Raw genomic sequence first — 24,089 nt, 5'->3', positions numbered from 1 at the left:
CATGTGTCCCCACCCCTACTGTAGCTGTGTGCATGTGTCCCCACCCCTACTGTAGCTGTGTGCATGTGTCCCCACCCTACTGTAGCTGTGTGCATGTGTCCCCACCCCTACTGTAGCTGTGTGCATGTGTCCCCACCCCTACTGTAGCTGTGTGCATGTGCCCCACCCCTACTGTAGCTGTGTGCATGTGTCCCCACCCTACTGTAGCTGTGTGCATGTGTCCCCACCCCTACTGTAGCTGTGTGCATGTGTCCCCACCCCTACTGTAGCTGTGTGCATGTGTTCTCACCCCTACTGTAGCTGTGTGCATGTGTCCCCACCCCTACTGTAGCTGTGTGCATGTGTCTCCACCCCTACTGTAGCTGTGTGCATGTGTCCCCACCCCTACTGTAGCTGTGTGCATGTGTCTCCACCCCTACTGTAGCTGTGTGCATGTGCCCCACCCCTACTGTAGCTGTGTGCATGTGTCCCCACCCCTACTGTAGCTGTGTGCATGTGTCCCCACCCCTACTGTAGCTGTGTGCATGTGTCCCCACCCCTACTGTAGCTGTGTGCATGTGTTCCCACCCCTACTGTAGCTGTGTGCATGTGTCCCCACCCCTACTATAGCTGTGTGCATGTGTTCTCACCCCTACTATAGCTGTGTGCATGTGTCCCCACCCCTACTGTAGCTGTGTGCATGTGTCCCCACCCCTACTGTAGCTGTGTGCATGTGTCCCCACCCCTACTGTAGCTGTGTGCATGTGTCCCCACCCTACTGTAGCTGTGTGCATGTGTCCCCACCCCTACTGTAGCTGTGTGCATGTGTCCCCACCCCTACTATAGCTGTGTGCATGTGTCCCCACCCCTACTATAGCTGTGTGCATGTGTCCCCACCCCTACTGTAGCTGTGTGCATGTGTTCTCACCCCTACTATAGCTGTGTGCATGTGTCCCCACCCCTACTGTAGCTGTGTGCATGTGTCCCCACCCCTACTGTAGCTGTGTGCATGTGTTCTCACCCCTACTATAGCTGTGTGCATGTGTCCCCACCCCTACTGTAGCTGTGTGCATGTGTCTCCACCCCTACTGTAGCTGTGTGCATGTGCCCCACCCTACTATAGCTGTGTGCATGTGTCCCCACCCCTACTGTAGCTGTGTGCATGTGCCCCACCCTACTGTAGCTGTGTGCATGTGTCCCCACCCCTACTATAGCTGTGTGCATGTGTCCCCATCCTACTGTAGCTGTGTGCATGTGTCCCCACCCCTACTGTAGCTGTGTGCATGTGTCCCCACCCCTACTGTAGCTGTGTGCATGTGTCCGCACCCCTACTGTAGCTGTGTGCATGTGTGCCCACCCTACTGTAGCTGTGTGCATGTGTCCCCACCCCTACTGTAGCTGTGTGCATGTGTCCCCACCCCTACTGTAGCTGTGTGCATGTGTCCCCACCCCTACTGTAGCTGTGTGCATGTGTCCCCACCCCTACTGTAGCTGTGTGCATGTGTCCCCACCCCTACTGTAGCTGTGTGCATGTGTCCCCATCCTACTTTAGCTGTGTGCATGTGTCCCCATCCTACTATAGCTGTGTGCATGTGTCCCCACCCCTACTGTAGCTGTGTGCATGTGTCCCCACCCCTACTGTAGCTGTGTGCATGTGTCCCCACCCCTACTGTAGCTGTGTGCATGTGTCCCCACCCCTACTGTAGCTGTGTGCATGTGTCCCCACCCCTACTGTAGCTGTGTGCATGTGTCCCCACCCTACTGTAGCTGTGTGCATGTGTCCCCACCCCTACTGTAGCTGTGTGCATGTGTCCCCACCCCTACTGTAGCTGTGTGCATGTGTCCCCACCCCTACTGTAGCTGTGTGCATGTGTCCCCACCCCTACTGTAGCTGTGTGCATGTGTCCCCACCCCTACTGTAGCAGTGTGCATGTGTCCCCATCCTACTTTAGCTGTGTGCATGTGTCCCCACCCCTACTGTAGCTGTGTGCATGTGTCCCCACCCTACTGTAGCTGTGTGCATGTGTCCCCACCCTACTGTAGCTGTGTGCATGTGTCCCGCACCTACTATAGCTGTGTGCATGTGTCCCCACCCCTACTGTAGCTGTGTGCATGTGTCCCCACCCCTACTATAGCTGTGTGCATGTGTCCCCACCCCTACTGTAGCTGTGTGCATGTGTCTCCACCCCTACTGTAGCTGTGTGCATGTGTCCCCACACCTACTGTAGCTGTGTGCATGTGTCCCCACCCCTACTGTAGCTGTGTGCATGTGCCCCACCCCTACTGTAGCTGTGTGCATGTGTCCCCACCCTACTGTAGCTGTGTGCATGTGTCCCCACCCCTACTGTAGCTGTGTGCATGTGTCCCCACCCCTACTGTAGCTGTGTGCATGTGTCCCCACCCTACTGTAGCTGTGTGCATGTGTCCCCACCCCTACTGTAGCTGTGTGCATGTGTCCCCACCCCTACTGTAGCTGTGTGCATGTGTCCCCACCCCTACTGTAGCTGTGTGCATGTGTCCGCACCCCTACTGTAGCTGTATGCATGTGTCCCCACCCTACTGTAGCTGTGTGCATGTGTCCCCACCCCTACTGTAGCTGTGTGCATGTGTCCCCACCCCTACTGTAGCTGTGTGCATGTGTCCCCACCCCTACTGTAGCTGTGTGCATGTGTCCCCACCCCTACTGTAGCTGTGTGCATGTGTCCCCACCCCTACTGTAGCTGTGTGCATGTGTCCCCACCCTACTTTAGCTGTGTGCATGTGTCCCCATCCTACTTTAGCTGTGTGCATGTGTCCCCACCCCTACTGTAGCTGTGTGCATGTGTCCCCACCCCTACTGTAGCTGTGTGCATGTGTCCCCACCCTACTGTAGCAGTGTGCATGTGTCCCCACCCTACTGTAGCTGTGTGCATGTGTCCTGCACCTACTATAGCTGTGTGCATGTGTCCCCACCCCTACTGTAGCTGTGTGCATGTGTCCGCACCCCTACTGTAGCTGTGTGCATGTGTCCCCACCCTACTGTAGCTGTGTGCATGTGTCCCCACCCCTACTGTAGCTGTGTGCATGTGTCCCCACCCCTACTGTAGCTGTGTGCATGTGTCCCCACCCCTACTGTAGCTGTGTGCATGTGTCCCCACCCCTACTGTAGCTGTGTGCATGTGTCCCCACCCCTACTGTAGCTGTGTGCATGTGTCCCCACCCCTACTGTAGCAGTGTGCATGTGTCCCCATCCTACTTTAGCTGTGTGCATGTGTCCCCACCCCTACTGTAGCTGTGTGCATGTGTCCCCACCCTACTGTAGCTGTGTGCATGTGTCCCCACCCTACTGTAGCTGTGTGCATGTGTCCCGCACCTACTATAGCTGTGTGCATGTGTCCCCACCCCTACTGTAGCTGTGTGCATGTGTCCCCACCCCTACTATAGCTGTGTGCATGTGTCCCCACCCCTACTGTAGCTGTGTGCATGTGTCTCCACCCCTACTGTAGCTGTGTGCATGTGTCCCCACACCTACTGTAGCTGTGTGCATGTGTCCCCACCCCTACTGTAGCTGTGTGCATGTGCCCCATCCCTACTGTAGCTGTGTGCATGTGTCCCCACCCCTACTGTAGCTGTGTGCATGTGTCCCCACCCTACTGTAGCTGTGTGCATGTGCCCCATCCCTACTGTAGCTGTGTGCATGTGTCCCCACCCCTACTGTAGCTGTGTGCATGTGTCCCCACCCCTACTATAGCTGTGTGCATGTGTCCCCACCCTACTGTAGCTGTGTGCATGTGTCCCCACCCTACTGTAGCTGTGTGCATGTGTCCCCACCCCTACTATAGCTGTGTGCATGTGTCCCCACTCCTACTGTAGCTGTGTGCATGTGTCCCCACCCCTACTGTAGCTGTGTGCATGTGTCCCCACCCTACTGTAGCTGTGTGCATGTGTCCCCACCCTACTGTAGCTGTAAAGAATAACAATCTTGTGTTTCACTGAACCCAAGTATTTGTGTACTAGGTGAAGCAGTTGTCTGAAGCAAGAGATGAAGGGTACAGACGCACCATTAGGAAAAGGCAAAAAGTCATGTTCAACTTTGCAAAACAGTAAGTGCCTCTCTGCTTAAGGCTGTTCTCATTTTACCAGACCATGTGGTGTGCACCAGCCCCTTTTTCATCAATAGACCAAGATTAGGGAAGGGAGGGGTGGGGAGGTGTACATCACACTATTTTAATCTGTGTTTTTTTATTTTCCTGATTCCACCACGCCTACACAGACCCTCTAGTTTTTCAACAGCTTATCTGTAGCTTTTCTAGTCATACCAGTTTGTTAGTCATTTTCCAGTTCTGAAATGCCCTTCTTTGGCACACCAGAGCTACTTTCAGCTTTAAGCGTGCAATCCCAATTAAGTTAATATAATGGTTATTAGGGAGTATTTTGTATATTGTTTGTCTTTCATCTACTTTACCTGCCGGCAGTGTTAAATGAAGCACAAGATTTTGCAAATGGTTTTGTTATTGTTTATAATGAGTGCCCTTATAATATATGCCTCCTGTCTATTAAACGCCCCCCCCCCTTGGACCATCGAAAACGCCCCAGGCATTTATTAGATAAATTAGTTTATTAAAATTTCCATAGTTGAAAAAAACAATTATTGAAAAAATCTTTTGCTTTTATTCCTTTTTGAAGACTCATTTTTCTCAAAAAACTTTATTCTCAAATAACTTGTTAGATGGTACTAGTTAATGGTACATTGCTTTATATCACATCAAACAGTCCAGGATTACCTATCATTTGCTTTTATGCAATAAGAATTGGTGTTTACAAAATTAGGTGTTCAAAATCAGCAAGATAGGACAAAGTTATACAGGATACCGGCAACACTTATCTCTTTCACATCAATGGTTTGGTTTTAACCTCTCCTTTTCAAATATATTATTTGTTTTACCCACAACTTCTAAGTTGTCTCCTTAGAAAAAATGCATCCTTGAATTTTGGTACCGTAGTTATTAATTAATTATTTTTTTTTTACTTTTTATTAACATACAGTATAGTGTTCTCTCTAAGAATACTCTTGTTGAAATAATTTTCATATAAAAACGGCATTTCAGCATATTCCTAAAGCTCAGCTTCAAGAGTTTTCTCTATTCTAGGAGGAAATAAGTTAGTTAGTAGTTATTTTTGTCCTTGTTTTTTAATTATTCTATCTAAAAATACCCTATGCTAAAATTATTTCATGAAAATAACTTTTTACTTAAAGCTCGCCTCCAACCTTTTTTCTCTTCTTTAGGACTTAACTCTAAGTAAAGATATACGCCATATGAAAGTACATTAACGTAGAGATGGCGTTATAAGTAGCAGTATAAATAGTATAAGCGTGGGAACTGCTGAAATGTAGAATAGTTAAAAAAAGGGAATTTGATATATTATTATTATGGTGCACAATATCCTGTTGGTATTTCTATCATATAATATATCATATCTTATTTTGATCGCTATGAACAATGCTCCTATCTCCAAGTATTTCTCACTTAAGTCTGATTCTCTGCTAACACCCGAAAGACTGAGGATCTCAAGACTTCAAAACAATTTGACCACCTGTTAATAAACCCCCTTGCTACCCGCTCGCTCAGTAAACACGGAGGGAAAAGCATTTATTATTCATGATCATTCCGAGGTCTCGTTCTGTACAGTCGACTATCTAAAGTGACAGCTATCGAGCTGTATGCAGCATCCTTCTATTGTGACCCGGTAACAGTTGCTAGAAACATCGGAAAGGAGGTCGCAGGGAGAGTAAGTCATACGTGGAGAACTTATCATGGTCTTGTTGAACCGTTCTTCTTGATGGAATCCGTTCAAGACTTCACCTCTGATGTTCTCAGTACTTGCTTCAGCTGTAAGATTTTCGAGCCGTGGTTCGAGTGGCCCTTTAGGTACGGAGTATAATTTGCATCCCTCTTTGTTCTTTTCGTGTTTTTTTTTTCTTCAAAGCTCGCATCTCTAGCAAGTTGCTTCTGCTGCTTACTCAAGAATTGACATAGCATCCATCGCTATCAAGCTATTGAAGCTCACAATATTTTATTCCTTTTATCTTCTAAAATTGTTCCTATCTTCTTTCTCTTTTTTATTTCTAAATATTAAATATTTCCCAAAGAATGGCAGCTTTTCATACTCTTCCGCACCGCCGTTTGGTTTGGTAAGGGCTGATTACCATATCTGGACCAGTATATCCAACCGCGTTGAGTGTGTACCATCATACCTCTTGCTTTTTTAGCCCATGATGCTTTTGTTCTCTGGTGTAACCGAATAACCCCTTCATGTAGTGTAGATTTATTGACATAATTAATTACGCCCTCTTATAGACTTGTTTTGATCTAGTTATTGACATAGCATGAGGCGAGCGATGTCACGCCATAGATCGAGTTATTGACATAGCATGAGGCGAGCGATGTCACGCCATAGATCTAGTTATTGACATAGCATGAGGCGAGCGATGTCACGCCATAGATCGAGTTATTGACATAGCATGAGGCGAGCGATGTCACGCCATAGATCGAGTTATTGACATAGCATGAGGCGAGCGATGTCACGCCATAGATCGAGTTATTGACTTAGCATGAGGCGAGCGATTTCACGCCTTTGATCTAGTTATTGATATAGCATGAGGCGAGCGATGTCACGCCATAGATCGAGTTATTGACATAGCATGAGGCGAGCGATGTCACGGCATAGATCGAGTTATTGACATAGCATGAGGCGAGCGATGTCACGCCATAGATCGAGTTATTGACATAGCATGAGGCGAGCGATGTCACGCCATAGATCGAGTTATTGACATAGCATGAGGCGAGCGATGTCACGCCATAGATCGAGTTATTGACTTAGCATGAGGCGAGCGATGTCACGCCATAGATCGAGTTATTGACTTAGCATGAGGCGAGCGATGTCACGCCTTCGATCGAATTATTGACTTAGCATGAGGCGAGCGATGTCACGCCTTTGATCTAGTTATTGACTTAGCATGAGGCGAGCGATGTCACGCCATAGATCGAGTTATTGACTTAGCATGAGGCAAGCGATGTCACGCCTTCGATCGAGTTATTGACTTAGCATGAGGCGAGCGATGTCACGCCTTTGATCTAGTTATTGACTTAGCATGAGGCGAGCGATGTCACGCCATAGATCGAGTTATCGACATAGCATGAGGCAAGCGATGTCACGCCATAGATCGAGTTATTGACATAGCATGAGGCGAGCGATGTCACGCCATAGATCGAGTTATTGACTTAGCATGAGGCGAGCGATGTCACGCCTTTGATCTAGTTATTGACTTAGCATGAGGCGAGCGCTGTCACGCCATAGATCGAGTTTTCGACATAGCATGAGGCGAGCGATGTCACGCCATAGATCGAGTTATTGACATAGCATGAGGCGAGCGATGTCACGCCTTTGATCTAGTTATCGACTTAGCATGAGGCGAGCGATGTCACGCCTTTAATCGAGTTATTGACTTAGCATGAGGCGAGCGATGTCACGCCTTTGATCTAGTTATTGATTTAGCATGAGGCGAGCGATGTCACGCCTTTGATCTAGTTATCGACTTAGTATGATGCGAGCGATGTCACGCCATAGATCGAGTTATTGACTTAGCATGAGGCGAGCGATGTCACGCCATAGATCGAGTTATCGACATAGCATGAGGCGAGCGATGTCACGCCATAGATCGAGTTATTGACATAGCATGAGGCGAGCGATGTCACGCCATAGATCGAGTTATTGACATTGCATGAGGCGAGCAATGTCTCGCCATAGATCGAGTTATTGACATAGCATGAGGCGAGCGATGTCACGCCATATATCGAGTTATCGACATAGTATGAGGCGAGCGATGTCACGCCATAGATCGAGTTATTGACATTGCATGGGCGGCGATGTCACGCCATAGATCGAGTTATTGACATTGCATGAGGCGGCGATGTCACGCCATAGATCGAGTTATTGACATAGCATGACGCGAGCGATGTCACGCCATAGATCGAGTTATTGACATAGTATGAGGCGAGCGATGTCACGCCATAGATCGAGTTATTGATATAGCATGAGGAGGCGATGTCACGCCATAGATCGAGTTATTGACATTGCATGAGGCGAGCAATGTCTCGCCATAGATCGAGTTATTGACATAGCATGAGGCGAGCGTTGTCACGCCATAGATCGAGTTATTGACATAGTATGAGGCGAGCGATGTCACGCCATAGATCGAGTTATTGACATAGCATAAGGCGAGCGTTGTCACGCCATAGATCGAGTTATCGACATAGTATGAGGCGAGCGATGTCACGCCATAGATCGAGTTATCGACATAGCATGAGGCGAGCGATGTCACGGCATAGATCGAGTAATTGACATAGCATAAGGCGAGCGATGTCACGGCATAGATCGAGTAATTGACATAGCATAAGGCGAGCGATGTCACGCCATAGGTCGAGTTATGGACATAGCATGAGGCGAGCGATGTCACGGCATAGATCGAGTAATTGACATAGCATAAGGCGAGCGATGTCACGCCATAGATCGAGTAATTGACATAGCATAAGGCGAGCAATGTCTCGCCATAGGTCGAGTTATGGACATAGCATGAGGCGAGCGATGTCACGCCATAGATCGAGTTATTGACTTAGCATGAGGCGAGCGATGTCACGCCATAGATCGAGTTATCGACATAGCATGAGGCGAGCGATGTCACGCCATAGATCGAGTTATTGACATAGCATGAGGCGAGCGATGTCACGCCATAGATCGAGTTATTGACATTGCATGAGGCGAGCAATGTCTCGCCATAGATCGAGTTATTGACATAGCATGAGGCGAGCGATGTCACGCCATAGATCGAGTTATCGACATAGTATGAGGCGAGCGGTGTCACGCCATAGATCGAGTTATTGACATAGTATGAGGCGAGCGATGTCACGCCATAGATCGAGTTATTGGTATAGCATGAGGAGGCGATGTCACGCCATAGATCGAGTTATTGACATTGCATGAGGCGAGCGATGTCACGCCTTTGATCTAGTTATTGACTTAGCATGAGGCGAGCGATGTCACGCCTTTGATCTAGTTATTGATTTAGCATGAGGCGAGCGATGTCACGCCTTTGATCTAGTTATCGACTTAGTATGAGGCGAGCGATGTCACGCCATAGATCGAGTTATTGACTTAGCATGAGGCGAGCGATGTCACGCCATAGATCGAGTTATCGACATAGCATGAGGCGAGCGATGTCACGCCATAGATCGAGTTATTGACATAGCATGAGGCGAGCGACGTCACGCCATAGATCGAGTTATTGACATTGCATGAGGCGAGCAATGTCTCGCCATAGATCGAGTTATTGACATAGCATGAGGCGAGCGATGTCACGCCATAGATCGAGTTATCGACATAGTATGAGGCGAGCGATGTCACGCCATAGATCGAGTTATTGACATAGTATGAGGCGAGCGATGTCACGCCATAGATCGAGTTATTGATATAGCATGAGGAGGCGATGTCACGCCATAGATCGAGTTATTGACATTGCATGAGGCGAGCAATGTCTCGCCATAGATCGAGTTATTGACATAGCATGAGGCGAGCGTTGTCACGCCATAGATCGAGTTATTGACATAGTATGAGGCGAGCGATGTCACGCCATAGATCGAGTTATTAACATAGCATAAGGCGAGCGTTGTCACGCCATAGATCGAGTTATCGACATAGTATGAGGCGAGCGATGTCACGCCATAGATCGAGTTATTGACATTGCATGAGGCGGCGATGTCACGCCATAGATCGAGTAATTGACATAGCAAAAGGCGAGCGATGTCACGCCATAGATCGAGTTATTGACATAGCATGAGGCGAGCGATGTCACGCCATAGATCGAGTTATTGACATTGCATAAGGCGGCGATGTCACGCCATAGATCGAGTTATTGACATTGCATAAGGCGAGCGATGTCACGCCATAGATCGAGTTATCGACCTTACATGAGGCGAGCGATGTCACGCCATAGATAGACTTATCGACATAGTATGAGGCGAGCGATGTCACGGCATAGATCGAGTTATTGACATATCATAAGGCGAGCGATGTCACGCCATAGATCGAGTTATCGACATAGTATGAGGCGAGCGATGTCACGCCATAGATCGAGTTATTGACATTGCATGAGGCGGCGATGTCACGCCATAGATCGAGTTATTGACATAGCATAAGGCGAGCGATGTCACGCCATAGATCGAGTTATCGACATAGCATGAGGCGAGCGATGTCACGCCATAGATAGAGTTATTGACATAGCATGAGGCGAGCGATGTCACGCCATAGATCGAGTAATTGACATAGTATGAGGCGAGCGATGTCACGCCATAGATCGAGTTATTGACATTGCATGGGCGGCGATGTCACGCCATAGATCGAGTTATTGACATTGCATGAGGCGGCGATGTCACGCCATAGATCGAGTTATTGACATAGCATGACGCGAGCGATGTCACGCCATAGATCGAGTTATCGACATAGTATGAGGCGAGCGATGTCACGCCATAGATCGAGTTATCGACATAGTGTGAGGCGAGCGATGTCACGCCATAGATCGAGTTATTGACATAGCATAAGGCGAGCGATGTCACGCCATAGATCGAGTTATTGACATTGCATGAGGCGGTGATGTCACGCCATAGATCAAGTTATTGACATAGCATAAGGCGAGCGATGTCACGCCATAGACCGAGTTATCGACATAGTATGAGGCGAGCGATGTCACGGCATAGATCGAGTTATTGACATAGCATAAGGCGAGCGATGTCACGCCATAGATCGAGTTATCGACATAGCATGAGGCGAGCGATGTCACGCCATAGATCGAGTTATTGACATAGCATGAGGCGAGCGAGATCACGCCATAGATCGAGTAATTGACAAAGTATGAGGCGAGCGATGTCACGCCATAGATCGAGTTATTGACATTGCATGGGCGGCGATGTCACGCCATAGATCGAGTTATTGACATTGCATGAGGCGGCGATGTCACGCCATAGATCGAGTTATTGACATAGCATGGCGCGAGCGATGTCACGCCATAGATCGAGTTATCGACATAGTATGAGGCGAGCGATGTCACGCCATAGATCGAGTTATTGACATAGCATGACGCGAGCGATGTCACGCCATAGATCGAGTTATCGACATAGTATGAGGCGAGCGATGTCACGCCATAGATCGAGTTATTGACATAGCATAAGGCGAGCGATGTCACGCCATAGATCGAGTTATTGACATAGCATGAGGCGAGCGATGTCACGCCATAGATCGAGTTATCGACATAGTATGAGGCGAGCGATGTCACGCCATAGATCGAGTTATTGACATAGCATAAGGCGAGCAATGTCACGCCATAGATCGAGTTATTGACATAGCATAAGGCGAGCGATGTCACGCCATAGATCGAGTTATCGACATAGCATGAGGCGAGCGATGTAACGCCATAGATCGAGTTATTGACATAGCATGAGGCGAGCGATGTCACGGCATAGATCGAGTAATTGACATAGCATAAGGCGAGCGATGTCACGCCATAGTTCGAGTAATTGACATAGCATAAGGCTAGCGATATCACGCCATAGATCGAGTTATTGACATAGCATAAGGCGAGCGATGTCACGCCATAGATCGAGTTATCGACATAGTATGAGGCGAGCGATGTCACGCCATAGATCGAGTTATTGACATTGCATGAGGCGGCGATGTCACGCCATAGATCGAGTAATTGACATAGCATAAGGCGAGCGATGTCACGCCATAGATCGAGTTATTGACATAGCATGAGGCGCGCGATGTCACGCCATAGATCGAGTTATTGACATAGCATAAGGCGAGCGGTGTCACGCCATAGATCGAGTTATCGACATAGTATGAGGCGAGCGATGTCACGCCATAGATCGAGTTATTGACATAGCATAAGGCGAGCGATGTCACGCCATAGATCGAGTTATCGACATAGCATGAGGCGAGCGATGTCACGGCATAGATCGAGTAATTGACATAGCATAAGGCGAGCGATGTCACGCCATAGATCGAGTTATCGACATAGTATGAGGCGAGCGATGTCACGCCATAGATCGAGTTATTGACATAGCATAAGGCGAGCGATGTCACGCCATAGATCGAGTTATTGACATAGCATGAGGCGAGCGATGTCACGCCATAGATCGAGTTATCGACATAGTATGAGGCGAGCGATGTCACGCCATAGATCGAGTTATTGACATAGCATAAGGCGAGCGATGTCACGCCATAGATCGAGTTATTGACATAGCATAAGGCGAGCGATGTCACGCCATAGATCGAGTTATCGACATAGCATGAGGCGAGCGATGTCACGCCATAGATCGAGTTATTGACATTGCATGAGGCGGCGATGTCACGCCATAGATCGAGTAATTGACATAGCATAAGGCGAGCGATGTCACGCCATAGATCGAGTTATTGACATAGCATGAGGCGCGCGATGTCACGCCATAGATCGAGTTATTGACATAGCATAAGGCGAGCGGTGTCACGCCATAGATCGAGTTATCGACATAGTATGAGGCGAGCGATGTCACGCCATAGATCGAGTTATTGACATAGCATAAGGCGAGCGATGTCACGCCATAGATCGAGTTATCGACATAGCATGAGGCGAGCGATGTCACGGCATAGATCGAGTAATTGACATAGCATAAGGCGAGCGATGTCACGCCATAGATCGAGTTATCGACATAGTATGAGGCGAGCGATGTCACGCCATAGATCGAGTTATTGACATAGCATGAGGCGAGCGATGTCACGCCATAGATCGAGTTATCGACATAGCATGAGGCGAGCGATGTCACGCCATAGATCGAGTTATCGACATAGTATGAGGCGAGCGATGTCACGCCATAGATCGAGTTATTGACATAGCATAAGGCGAGCGATGTCACGCCATAGATCGAGTTATTGACATAGCATAAGGCGAGCGATGTCACGCCATAGATCGAGTTATCGACATAGCATGAGGCGAGCGATGTCACGCCATAGATCGAGTTATTGACATAGCATGAGGCGAGCGATGTCACGGCATAGATCGAGTAATTGACATAGCATAAGGCGAGCGATGTCACGCCATAGTTCGAGTAATTGACATAGCATAAGGCTAGCGATGTCACGCCATAGATCGAGTTATTGACATAGCATAAGGCGAGCGATGTCACGCCATAGATCGAGTTATCGACATAGTATGAGGCGAGCGATGTCACGCCATAGATCGAGTTATTGACATTGCATGAGGCGGCGATGTCACGCCATAGATCGAGTAATTGACATAGCATAAGGCGAGCGATGTCACGCCATAGATCGAGTTATTGACATAGCATGAGGCGCGCGATGTCACGCCATAGATCGAGTTATTGACATAGCATAAGGCGAGCGGTGTCACGCCATAGATCGAGTTATCGACATAGTATGAGGCGAGCGATGTCACGCCATAGATCGAGTTATTGACATAGCATAAGGCGAGCGATGTCACGCCATAGATCGAGTTATCGACATAGCATGAGGCGAGCGATGTCACGGCATAGATCGAGTAATTGACATAGCATAAGGCGAGCGATGTCACGCCATAGATCGAGTAATTGACATAGCATAAGGCGAGCGATGTCACGCCATAGATCGAGTTATCGACATAGTATGAGGCGAGCGATGTCACGCCATAGATCGAGTAATTGACATAGCATAGTGCGAGCGATGTCACGCCTTTGATCGACTTATTGACAAGCCCATAATCGAGATATTTATAAGGTTGCATGAGGCGAGCGAGGCTCTTATCTCGGTTAATATTTCTCTAATTCAAACAATCACCAACCGTCCTATATACTACTACATGGCGTTGTTTTTTTTCCAATTGATCGTTTAATCGACGCATGTAAATGAAACCCCCGTGTTCCGGAATATTAGCTTTTAATTAAGACTGCATTGGCCATATGTAGTCGATCGGTTACCCTGTGGTTTTGGCGGGAACTTGACTGCATGCTCTTGCGTACATATAGTGCCCTGTCCGCATTAACAGGGTTGGTTTGCGATATCGCTAATGCTCCACGTTAATGTATTTCGTAGGCTGGTCGGATTCGATGAGTCCGAGCCTGAGCGTCAGCTAAAAGAGCCCCCCGCGGCGTTTTTGGAGGCAGATGCGGCGGAAGTGGATTTCAGCGAGCCAAGACTTCCGCCGGAAGTCATATACATGCTCAAAAGCGTCAGGTACGTGAAAGATTATACCACGTCATACGAATACGGATCGATTATCTATACTACGTGATACGAACGAGGATCGATTATCCATACCACATCATACGAACGAGGATCGAATATCTATACCACGCCATACGAACGAGAATCGATTATCAATACCGCTTTGTTCGGACTAGAATCGAATATCCATATCACTTCATATGAACGAGAATCGATTATCCATACAACGTCATAAGAGCGATAATCGATTACCAATACCACTTGGCTAGTACTAGAATCGAATATCTATACCACGTAATTCGGACGACAATCGCTATCCATGACATCTGATTCGGAGTATAATAAATACCACGCACTACAATTATCAGTAGCGCGTCTAACGGACTAGAATATACTATTTACTTAGATTTCTATTTGCTGCGTCCTTAGGGTGTTCGGCCACTTCGAGAAGCCGCTTTTCTTTGAGCTGGTCAAGTACATCGAGACTAAGTTTGTACCCGCAAATGCATTGCTCTTCAGACAGGGTCATGTGAGTTACAACATACGAACGCTTCATCACCCATAATATGATTACACGCGTTATCCTTGTAACGGTTTTAGTAGCCACCCTGACGAAGGACTGTAAGTAAAGTCCAAAACGTTGGAATCTTTTGATTTCTGTTTTGTCTGTTTTCCCTATACTTTTATCACCTGTTTGTAACGCGTCGTTGTAGTCTTCATTACACGTTAGTTAGTATACGTGTCTTTGTTCCCCGAAGAACACTATTTACTGTTACCCACCGTACTAACACGAGTCCTTTGTTCCCCGAAGAACACTATTTACTGTTACCCACCGTACTAACACGAGTCCTTAGTTCCCCAAAGAACACTATTTACTGTTACCCTCCGTACTAACACGAGTCCTTTGTTCCCCGAAGAACACTATTTACTGTTACCCACCGTACTAACACGAGTCCTTTGTTCCCCGAAGAACACTATTTACTGTTACCCACCGTACTAACACGAGTCCTTTGTTCCCCGAAGAACACTATTTACTGTCACCCACCGTACTAACACGAGTCCTTTGTTCCCCGAAGAACACTATTTACTGTTACCCACCGTACTAACACGAGTCCTTTGTTCCCCGAGGAACACTATTTACTGTTACCCTCCGTACTAACACGAGTCCTTTGTTCCCCGACGAACACTATTTACTGTTACCCACCGTACTAACACGAGTCCTTTGTTCCCCGAAGAACACTATTTACTGTTACCCACCGTACTAACACGAGTCCTTAGTTCCCCGAAGAACACTATTTACTGTTACCCACCGTACTAACACGAGTCCTTTGTTCCTCGAAGAACACTATTTACTGTTACCCACCGTACTAACACGAGTCCTTTGTTCCCCGAAGAACACTATTTACTGTTACCCACCGTACTAACACGAGTCCTTTGTTCCCCGAAGAACACTATTTACTGTTACCCACCGTACTAACACGAGTCCTTTGTTCCCCGAAGAACACTATTTACTGTTACCCACCGTACTAACACGAGTCCTTTGTTCCCCGAAGAACACTATTTACTGTTACCCACCGTACTAACACGAGTCCTTTGTGTTCAGGTTGATGACTCGATCTATGTTGTTCAGAGCGGGAAATTACGGGTCTCGCTTGTAGAAAAGGTATAGGCTGTCAGGATATTAATTTTAATCATATTGTATCGCTAAAAAATGTACTCGTACGTGTCACTCGCTTGTTCGTCGAACCTGGATCACTTATTTAGTCGTTGTCGATTTAGGATGGTACTGAGCTGCCGATGAAGGATGTTAGCCAGGGAGACAGTCTACACAGCGTGCTTAGTATATTGGACCTGCTAACGGTATGAGTCATTACTAGATGATGGAGGGAGGAGAGGGTGGGGGATTGTCTACACAGCGTGCTTAGTATATTGGACGTGCTAACGGTATGAGTCATTACTAGATGATGGAGGGAGGAGAGGGTGGGGGAAAGTCTATACACAGTGTGCTTAGTATCCTGGACGTGCTAACGGTATGGATCATTCACTAGATAAGGGAGGGAGGGGAGGGTGAGGGTAGTCTACACAGCGTGCTTTGTATATTGGACGTTAGCGTGCAGTCCTTCGTGATTGTGATTCTCGCATTTAAATTGGCTAACTCTCCTTAAACTTTGTATTGGTGCCCACGTTAGCGCGCGTCGCATGGTAAACTTTGTATTGGTGCCCGCGGTAGCGCGCGTCGCATTGTAAACTTGGTCTTGTTGGCCACGGTAGCGCGCGTCGCATAGTAAAGTTTGTATTGGTGGCCACGGTAGCGCGAGTCGCATAATAAACTTTGTCTTGGTGGCCACGGTAGCGCGGGTCGCAAGGTTAACCTTGTATTGATGGCCACGGTAGCGTGCATCGCATGGTTAACTTTGTCTTGGTGGCTACGGTAGCGCGCGTCGCACTAAAGGTATAGGAACGCCGCTTGAAATGTCTATTAGCCACCATTTTGTCACCCTAGCAAAATACCAAGTGCGAGAAAGCATCCATTTTCATCGGATGATTTTGGGAAGTCAATGCCAATGATGATCAATGATTATTTCGAACTTTCGTCACATTATGTGACTTTCAATATTGAATAAAAACATAGAGATAGATAGGTGTGGCCGACTATGGTTCTTTAATGAGGTCCGTTGAAGGAGATGTGGTCTCTTTTCAGGGTCACCCAATGCCAGTCCCGCAGATTCGCGCCAGAGCACTTGTTGACACACACGTACTAAGGTAAGAACCTCGTAATCCACACATGCTACTGTAGTAGTATAGCGGGGACCAAAATAGACCCTTTTTGCGACGCTATGGGGTAAATTGGTGGCGCTGTTGACAGAGCGTCCCTCTGTAGTGGTTGTACCCCTCACTGTCGGGTTCTGGGTTTGATTCCCGGTTCTAACTTGAGTGTCTTGATTCTTGCCTTTGCTCCGAAGGTGTTTTTCTACGGGTTCTCTGGTTTTCCTTCCCCCACAGAAACCAAAAATTTTAATCTAAGCTGTGCTCGTATGGCGGTTGCTTGAGGCTCCTTCTACTCGACCAAGTTTGATCTGTGGTCTTGTAATCCATTACTCAAAAAAGTAATTTTGTAACTCTGTACAGTTTTTGAAATCCCTACTCGAACTTGTTGTGGAATGTGTTTCTAGGCTATCTAGAGCGTGGCGCGTTCTATTTTCTGAGAGCTTTTTGTTTTCGCCGTTTTGCCTTACCCAAATTATAACGTGTCTTAATTTTCCACAGGCTACCCGGTAAAGCTTTTCAGGAGGTGTTTGAGCAAAATCCAGAATCACTGGTTCGTGTTGTACAGGTAAACAGGGCCATCTTGATGAGCGATACTTTGAGGTTTTTACGTAAGTTGTGGGAGAAAGGGTCTGTTCCAGCGTTGGGGTCAGTCCCAGACCCCAAGTAGCCTCACGGTTCGTCTCCGCCCTCCTTTTTTTCGCCAAAAACGCTGGAGTGTGATTGGTTGTTGTCTTGTGCTCGCAGATCATCATTCTTCGCCTACAACAAGTCACATTCACCGCGCTCCATGGCTTCCTGGGACTCAGCTATGAGCTCATCAGCTCGGTGAGTATCTCGAGGGACCTTTTAGAAGGGTGATGATTGTATCTACTAGCAATCGAATTTTCAGAAACATATATGGAAATAAACTAAGGACATTATTTCTACAGTAGTGATATTAAAAAAAACTCGTGAAACTATGTTTTTTTTAACAAGGGTGTTCGCAACAACAGAGTTAATTGTAGTTGACAAGACTCTTGCTTTTATTCCCAGAGCACTCCATCATCGCGACGTATTCAACCTTCAGGCACGACCTCGAGAACGCGACCCGTCGACACCACAGAAAGCCCGCGCGGGGCCTTGAAAAAGCCGCAGACCTTAGAAACTGCGGGCGCGGACGCGAGTAATGGCAGCAGTGCAGCTGCAAGTCCGGACAGTGGGCTGGCTAGTTTTTCCGCGGGCTCAGATCCTAAAGGTAGGCCATTTCTCCGAGAGTTTAGCTCAGTTTTGGCCGAACACAGGGATTATCCGTCAAATTTAGGTAATGAATAGAAGTTTCCCGGAAAATTGCCGGGAGTGACTATGTGAGAGTTTACAAGTTGAAAGCAAGGGCTCAAGATAACTGTAAAAATATCACGAAGAACTTTTTCTCTTTTGCTATCTTTCCTTCTATTCGTTCTCACAGGGGGTACCCTAGTGATTGAGAAAGCCTTCTGATTGCCTCGACTCGCCATTACTTTTATTTGAAGCAGAATCTTATGACCAAAGTTTCTTAAAAAAATCAACGGTGAAAAGCTTCACCAAATTAAATTACTGAAATGAATACGAAAACAGCAGAACAATGTAAACGTAGTCTTCGTGGTTTAAATCAGTTTAGGCTCAGTTCTCAAAAATATAATAAAAACAGAACTAAGCATAAACTTGATGGCTAAAGACACCAGCCACTCTCGTGATTCGGGCGCGTGTAGGCCACAGTAAAACTCTGGGAAAACGCCAGTGGTTCGCCTGCCCCCGGGCACCTCCCTGGCCACGCCATCTTACACTTCCTCTTACATGAACACTATGATAATGATACTGGTTATTGTAGTATCAGCTCCCGGCAACTCAGACGACCATTCACCATCCAAACCCATCCCCGTGGGGGGTAAGGTGCTCAGACGCAGTGTCAGCTTCACCGAACCCGACACCTCCCCCCATCGTAAACAGCCTATTGGCCGCTGCAACTCGCTTACGTACATGTCGCGCTGGGCCGCCGCATGCGACTCTACCCAGGACTCCGCGAACGCTGAAGGTGTTTAAAAAAAGCTCTGCTATTTTTGTCGTGGTGTGCCGTACTTTGTTCCCGTTCCGTGTGTTTTTATGTACTTGTTTGTCTTGAATGTGTCGTATCGTTGCAGGCAGCTAGACTAGATCTAACACTAATCCTGTAAGCACTAATCCTGCACTGACCAGCACAATCTAACGTCAAAGCCAGGTTTTCACTAGCCAAGTAAACGGGGACGGGGAAAAGCCGTAATTGCTTGAGGCCGAGTGGAAATCAGCTCGATGGAGACGTAAGCGAGAGGGGAGAAAATGAACCGTTCATTCTCCGCTTGCGTATTCTTCGCACCGATATCCACGTAGAGTGAGAACCTTGCGTCCTCGCTTCCTTCTCCGTCCCTGCTGACTTCCCTTGTGAAAATAGGCCTGAAGTAGCTGACATAACCTAACACTTGGCCACTCGCGAATAGTAAAACATGTGTACCTAACACTTGGCCACTCGCGAATAGTAAAACATGTGTACCTAACACTTGGCCACTCGTGAATAGTAAAACGTGTGTACCTAACACTTGGCCACTCGCGAATAGTAAAACATGTGTACCTAACACTTAGCCGCTCGCGAATAGTAAAACATGTGTACCTAACACTTGGCCACTCGCGAATAGTGAAACATGTGTACCTAACACTTGGCCACTCGCGAATAGTAAAACATGTGTACCTAACACTTGGCTACTCGCGAATAGTAAAACATGTGTACCTAACACTTAGCCGCTCGCGAATAGTAAAACATGTGTACCTAACACTTGGCTACTCGCAAATAGTAAAACATGTGTACCTAACACTTGGCCACTCGCGAATAGTAAAACATGTGTACCTAACACTTGGCCACTCGTGAATAGTAAAACATGTGTACCTAACACTTAGCCGCTCGCGAATAGTAAAACAGGTGTACCTAACACTTGGCCACTCGCGAATAGTAAAACGTGTGTACCTAACACTTGGCCACTCGCGAATAGTAAAACATGTGTACCTAACACTTGGCTACTCGCGAATAGTAAAACGTGTGTACCTAACACTTGGCCACTCGCGAATAGTAAAACATGTGTACCTAACACTTGGCTACTCGTGAATAGTAAAACATGTGTACCTAACACTTGGCCACTCGTGAATAGTAAAACATGTGTACCTAACACTTAGCCGCTCGCGAATAGTAAAACAGGTGTACCTAACACTTGGCCACTCGCGAATAGTAAAACGTGTGTACCTAACACTTGGCCACTCGCAAATAGTAAAACATGTGTACCTAACACTTGGCCACTCGCGAATAGTAAAACATGTGTACCTAACACTTGGCCACTCGCGAATAGTAAAACGTGTGTACCTAACACTTGGCCACTCGCGAATAGTAAAACATGTGTACCTAACACTTGGCCACTCGCAAATAGTAAAACATGTGTACCTAACACTTGGCCACTCGTGAATAGTAAAACATGTGTACCTAACACTTAGCCGCTCGCGAATAGTAAAACAGGTGTACCTAACACTTGGCCACTCGCGAATAGTAAAACGTGTGTACCTAACACTTGGCCACTCGCAAATAGTAAAACATGTGTACCTAACACTTGGCCACTCGCGAATAGTAAAACATGTGTACCTAACACTTGGCCACTCGCGAATAGTAAAACGTGTGTACCTAACACTTGGCCACTCGCGAATATTAAAACATGTGTACCTAACACTTAGCCGCTCGCGAATAGTAAAACAGGTGTACCTAACACTTGGCCACTCGCGAATAGTAAAACAGGTGTACCTAACACTTGGCCACTCGCGAATAGTAAAACGTGTGTACCTAACACTTGGCCACTCGCAAATAGTAAAACATGTGTACCTAACACTTGGCCACTCGCGAATAGTAAAACATGTGTACCTAACACTTGTCCACTCGCGAATAGTAAAACATGTGTACCTAACACTTGGCCACTCGCGAATATTAAAACATGTGTACCTAACACTTAGCCGCTCGCGAATAGTAAAACAGGTGTACCTAACACTTGGCCACTCGCGAATAGTAAAACGTGTGTACCTAACACTTGGCCACTCGCAAATAGTAAAACATGTGTACCTAACACTTGGCCACTCGCGAATAGTAAAACGTGTGTACCTAACACTTGGCCACTCGCAAATAGTAAAACATGTGTACCTAACACTTGGCCACTCGCGAATAGTAAAACATGTGTACCTAACACTTGGCCACTCGCGAATAGTAAAACATGTGTACCTAACACTTGGCCACTCGTGAATAGTAAAACATGTGTACCTAACACTTGGCTACTCGCAAATAGTAAAACATGTGTACCTAATACTTGGCCACTCGCGAATAGTGTGCGTTCTTGGGTCCGTAGATGGCTATTCCGCGGGCGCCTTTTGTATAGTTTTCGTTCGTACCAGTTTTTCCATATATGGGCTTCCTTTGGCGAACCCAAGTATGAAACAGGAGTATGTGTGTGTGGGTGGTGGTGGTGGTGGTGGTGGTGGTGGTGGGGGGGGGGGGGGGGATGAAGAAGATAAGGACGTTGGTAATTAGAAATACAGCTTTTGACGATCAAACTCCACCGCCCTTATTCCATCTTTTCTACCCCCCCCCCCACAGACCCCCCCCTGCCTTGTTGGTACCTAGACACAGCAATTGATCACATTCATATATAATTCTTCCCACCCCCTACCCTAGCTTGTTTGGCACTTTGTCAATCAGTATGAGCCCTTAACACACATCGTCACACTCACCGTTCACACCAATCCGCCTTCTTGCCATTCTTGCACCCCTCATCCATGTCTAACAATATGATGGTAGAACGTTTGTTGCGGAAATTTCGGTCGGTGGATCCGGATTTAGGTCAGGTTGCTTACAAAAAGGACTTATTTTGGGGAAGTTGAGTAACCAAGACCTATTTTTAGGAAGTTGAGTAACCAAGACCTATTTTTAGGAAGTTGAGTAGCCAAGACCTATTTTTAGGAAGTTGAGTAACCAAGACCTATTTTTAGGAAGTTGAGTAACCAAGACCTATTTTGAGGAAGTTGAGTAACCAAGACCTATTTTTAGGAAGTTGAGTAACCAAGACCTATTTTTAGGAAGTTGAGTAACCAAGACCTATTTTTAGGAAGTTGAGTAACCATAATGCCATATAGAAGAGTCAATAATTCAGAGAATCAGCTAGATTGATTTTAGTAACCCAGGTTGTCTTCCTTGATTATGAGTGCCTACATACGGCATTGGCAATATTTAGAGCATAATTTGCAAGTTGGACCTGATCGGAAACTCCCGGAGGTACTCCCTTGTACAGCCAAGCGATCCAACAAACCATTTTACAATGCTCTCATGCAGGATCATATCGATCACCCAACGACTTTGACGCGGCCTGTGGCCGAGCGCGTGTCGTCACCCTCGGAGAGCCATCGGGAGCGAGTCGCAGCGCAACGTTTGAATGTGGTAGCGATTCGGAGCCGAGTCCTACTTCGCTGGATGCACGGTTTGACTTCGCCACCGGCGGACTATCAATGGAAGTGGATGAGGATGATGAACTACTACAAACAGCGACGAGGGAGATCGCCAAGAAACTAGAAATACCGGTTAGTCGACATCCAAACTAGAAAAACCGGTTAGTCAAAATCTAAACTAGAAATATTAGTTTAATCAACATGTAAACTAGAAATACCTGTTTAATCAACTTCTGAACTAGAAATACCGGTTTAAGAAAGTTGGTATCGAGACAAGTGGACGTTTTATAGAAGTGTCTGAAAACTGCTTTTTAGTAAGCAATAAATATTTTGAGATTGGTGGAATAAGGAAAAAACAAGAGATAATAGGGAAAATTCCTCGAGACAAGGATTATTAAATGTGAAACCAATTAGTGAAACGGGGGGGGGGGGGGGGGGTTAAAAAGAACTACTCCGCCAACTATGCAATGAGAATGTGATTGTTGTTTGTTTAGGTGGAGTCGCTCGAGAGCAGGGTGAATATCGCTGTTATCCCATCCGGGACATTCCTAATCCACCAAGGAGATCATGTAAGAGTGAAACCATCGTAACATATCGCGAGCTGCATGGGATATCGCGCTATTTGGGTACATCGTGAATACATCACGTTAGAATCCTGCTAATGCAAATAAAAACATCAGCCTCACTTTTCTGTCGAGAAGCGCATTAAACGTTTTGCACTTTGTGGAACAATCTTGTGTATTTTGCAGTAACATTGCGCGCATACGTTAAGCAAAAATTGCGAACACTGCGGTAAAATCGCTTAAGTTTTTGTGGTCAGACTGTCGGAACATTGCACTCTTGAAGGTGATGTTGGGCGTACTCCTATTTCCGTTCGAGCACGATCTGACTGGTACGACAATGCACCTGCCGTTTGGGGTAATATCGTGCCATGTTTTTGGTGAACATGTCCCAGAGCCACAGTAGAATTTTTGACATTTGCAGGCTTTATGAGAATATGTGACTGTATTCTAGGATGTGAACCTCCATTTTGTCTTGACGGGCGCACTAGAAGTGACTCAGAGAAGCATGAGTGAGGCAAAGGATAGGGTACGTACTATAACAATATTTTAATCTTGATAGTAGGAGAAAGTATATCGCATCTATAACAAGATCTTTGTTGGTTCTCTAGTATGATGATGTCCTGTACACGGCTGTGCCAGGGGAGTTTCTTGGGGAGATGGCGGTGATCACGGGCGAGCCATCCTTCTTCTCGGCCAAAGCCATCAACCAGTGCCACGTGGCCATCATCACCAAGACGATATTCTACAGGTAGCAATCTGAAGGGGTCTAACCCACGGGTAAGGAGGTGGAGGTGGGGGGTATATGGGTGTGGCCATCTTCACCAAGGCGATATTCTACAGGTAGAAATCTGAAGTGGTCTAACCCACGGATAAGGAGGTGGGGGTGGGGGTATATGGGTGTGGCCATCTTCACCAAGGCGATATTCTACAGCTAGAAATCTGAAGGGGTCTAACCCACGGGTAAGGAGGTGGGGGTGG

The 24,089-nt window shown here is 47.0% G+C and overlaps 1 protein-coding gene across 4 annotated transcripts in view; it reads left to right on the top strand.

The window, feature by feature from the left end:
- The window catches only part of LOC5509397 (patatin-like phospholipase domain-containing protein 7), a 54,289-nt gene that overhangs the window by 3,287 nt on the left and 26,913 nt on the right, over positions 1-24,089 (top strand). For 2 of the 4 annotated variants that reach the window (XM_032378291.2, XM_032378293.2), the window contains 14 exons: positions 3,976-4,061; positions 14,134-14,274; positions 14,695-14,794; positions 15,869-15,928; positions 16,045-16,125; positions 16,967-17,028; positions 17,533-17,599; positions 17,779-17,859; positions 18,067-18,268; positions 18,881-19,084; positions 22,436-22,680; positions 23,043-23,117; positions 23,563-23,637; positions 23,720-23,859. In XM_032378291.2, coding sequence (XP_032234182.2) covers positions 3,976-4,061; positions 14,134-14,274; positions 14,695-14,794; positions 15,869-15,928; positions 16,045-16,125; positions 16,967-17,028; positions 17,533-17,599; positions 17,779-17,859; positions 18,067-18,268; positions 18,881-19,084; positions 22,436-22,680; positions 23,043-23,117; positions 23,563-23,637; positions 23,720-23,859 — 1,619 coding nt within the window. Of the gene's footprint in view, positions 1-3,975; positions 4,062-5,621; positions 5,889-14,133; positions 14,275-14,694; positions 14,795-15,868; positions 15,929-16,044; positions 16,126-16,966; positions 17,029-17,532; positions 17,600-17,778; positions 17,860-18,066; positions 18,269-18,880; positions 19,085-22,435; positions 22,681-23,042; positions 23,118-23,562; positions 23,638-23,719; positions 23,860-24,089 lie in introns of those variants that run through there. The other 2 variants (XM_032378294.2, XM_032378292.2) reach the window with 2 other exon arrangements.

Source organism: Nematostella vectensis, chromosome 8 (genome assembly GCF_932526225.1).
Source record: "Nematostella vectensis chromosome 8, jaNemVect1.1, whole genome shotgun sequence".
NCBI classification, from domain to species: Eukaryota; Metazoa; Cnidaria; class Anthozoa; order Actiniaria; family Edwardsiidae; genus Nematostella; species Nematostella vectensis.
This window is presented reverse-complemented; position numbering and strand designations above follow the sequence as displayed.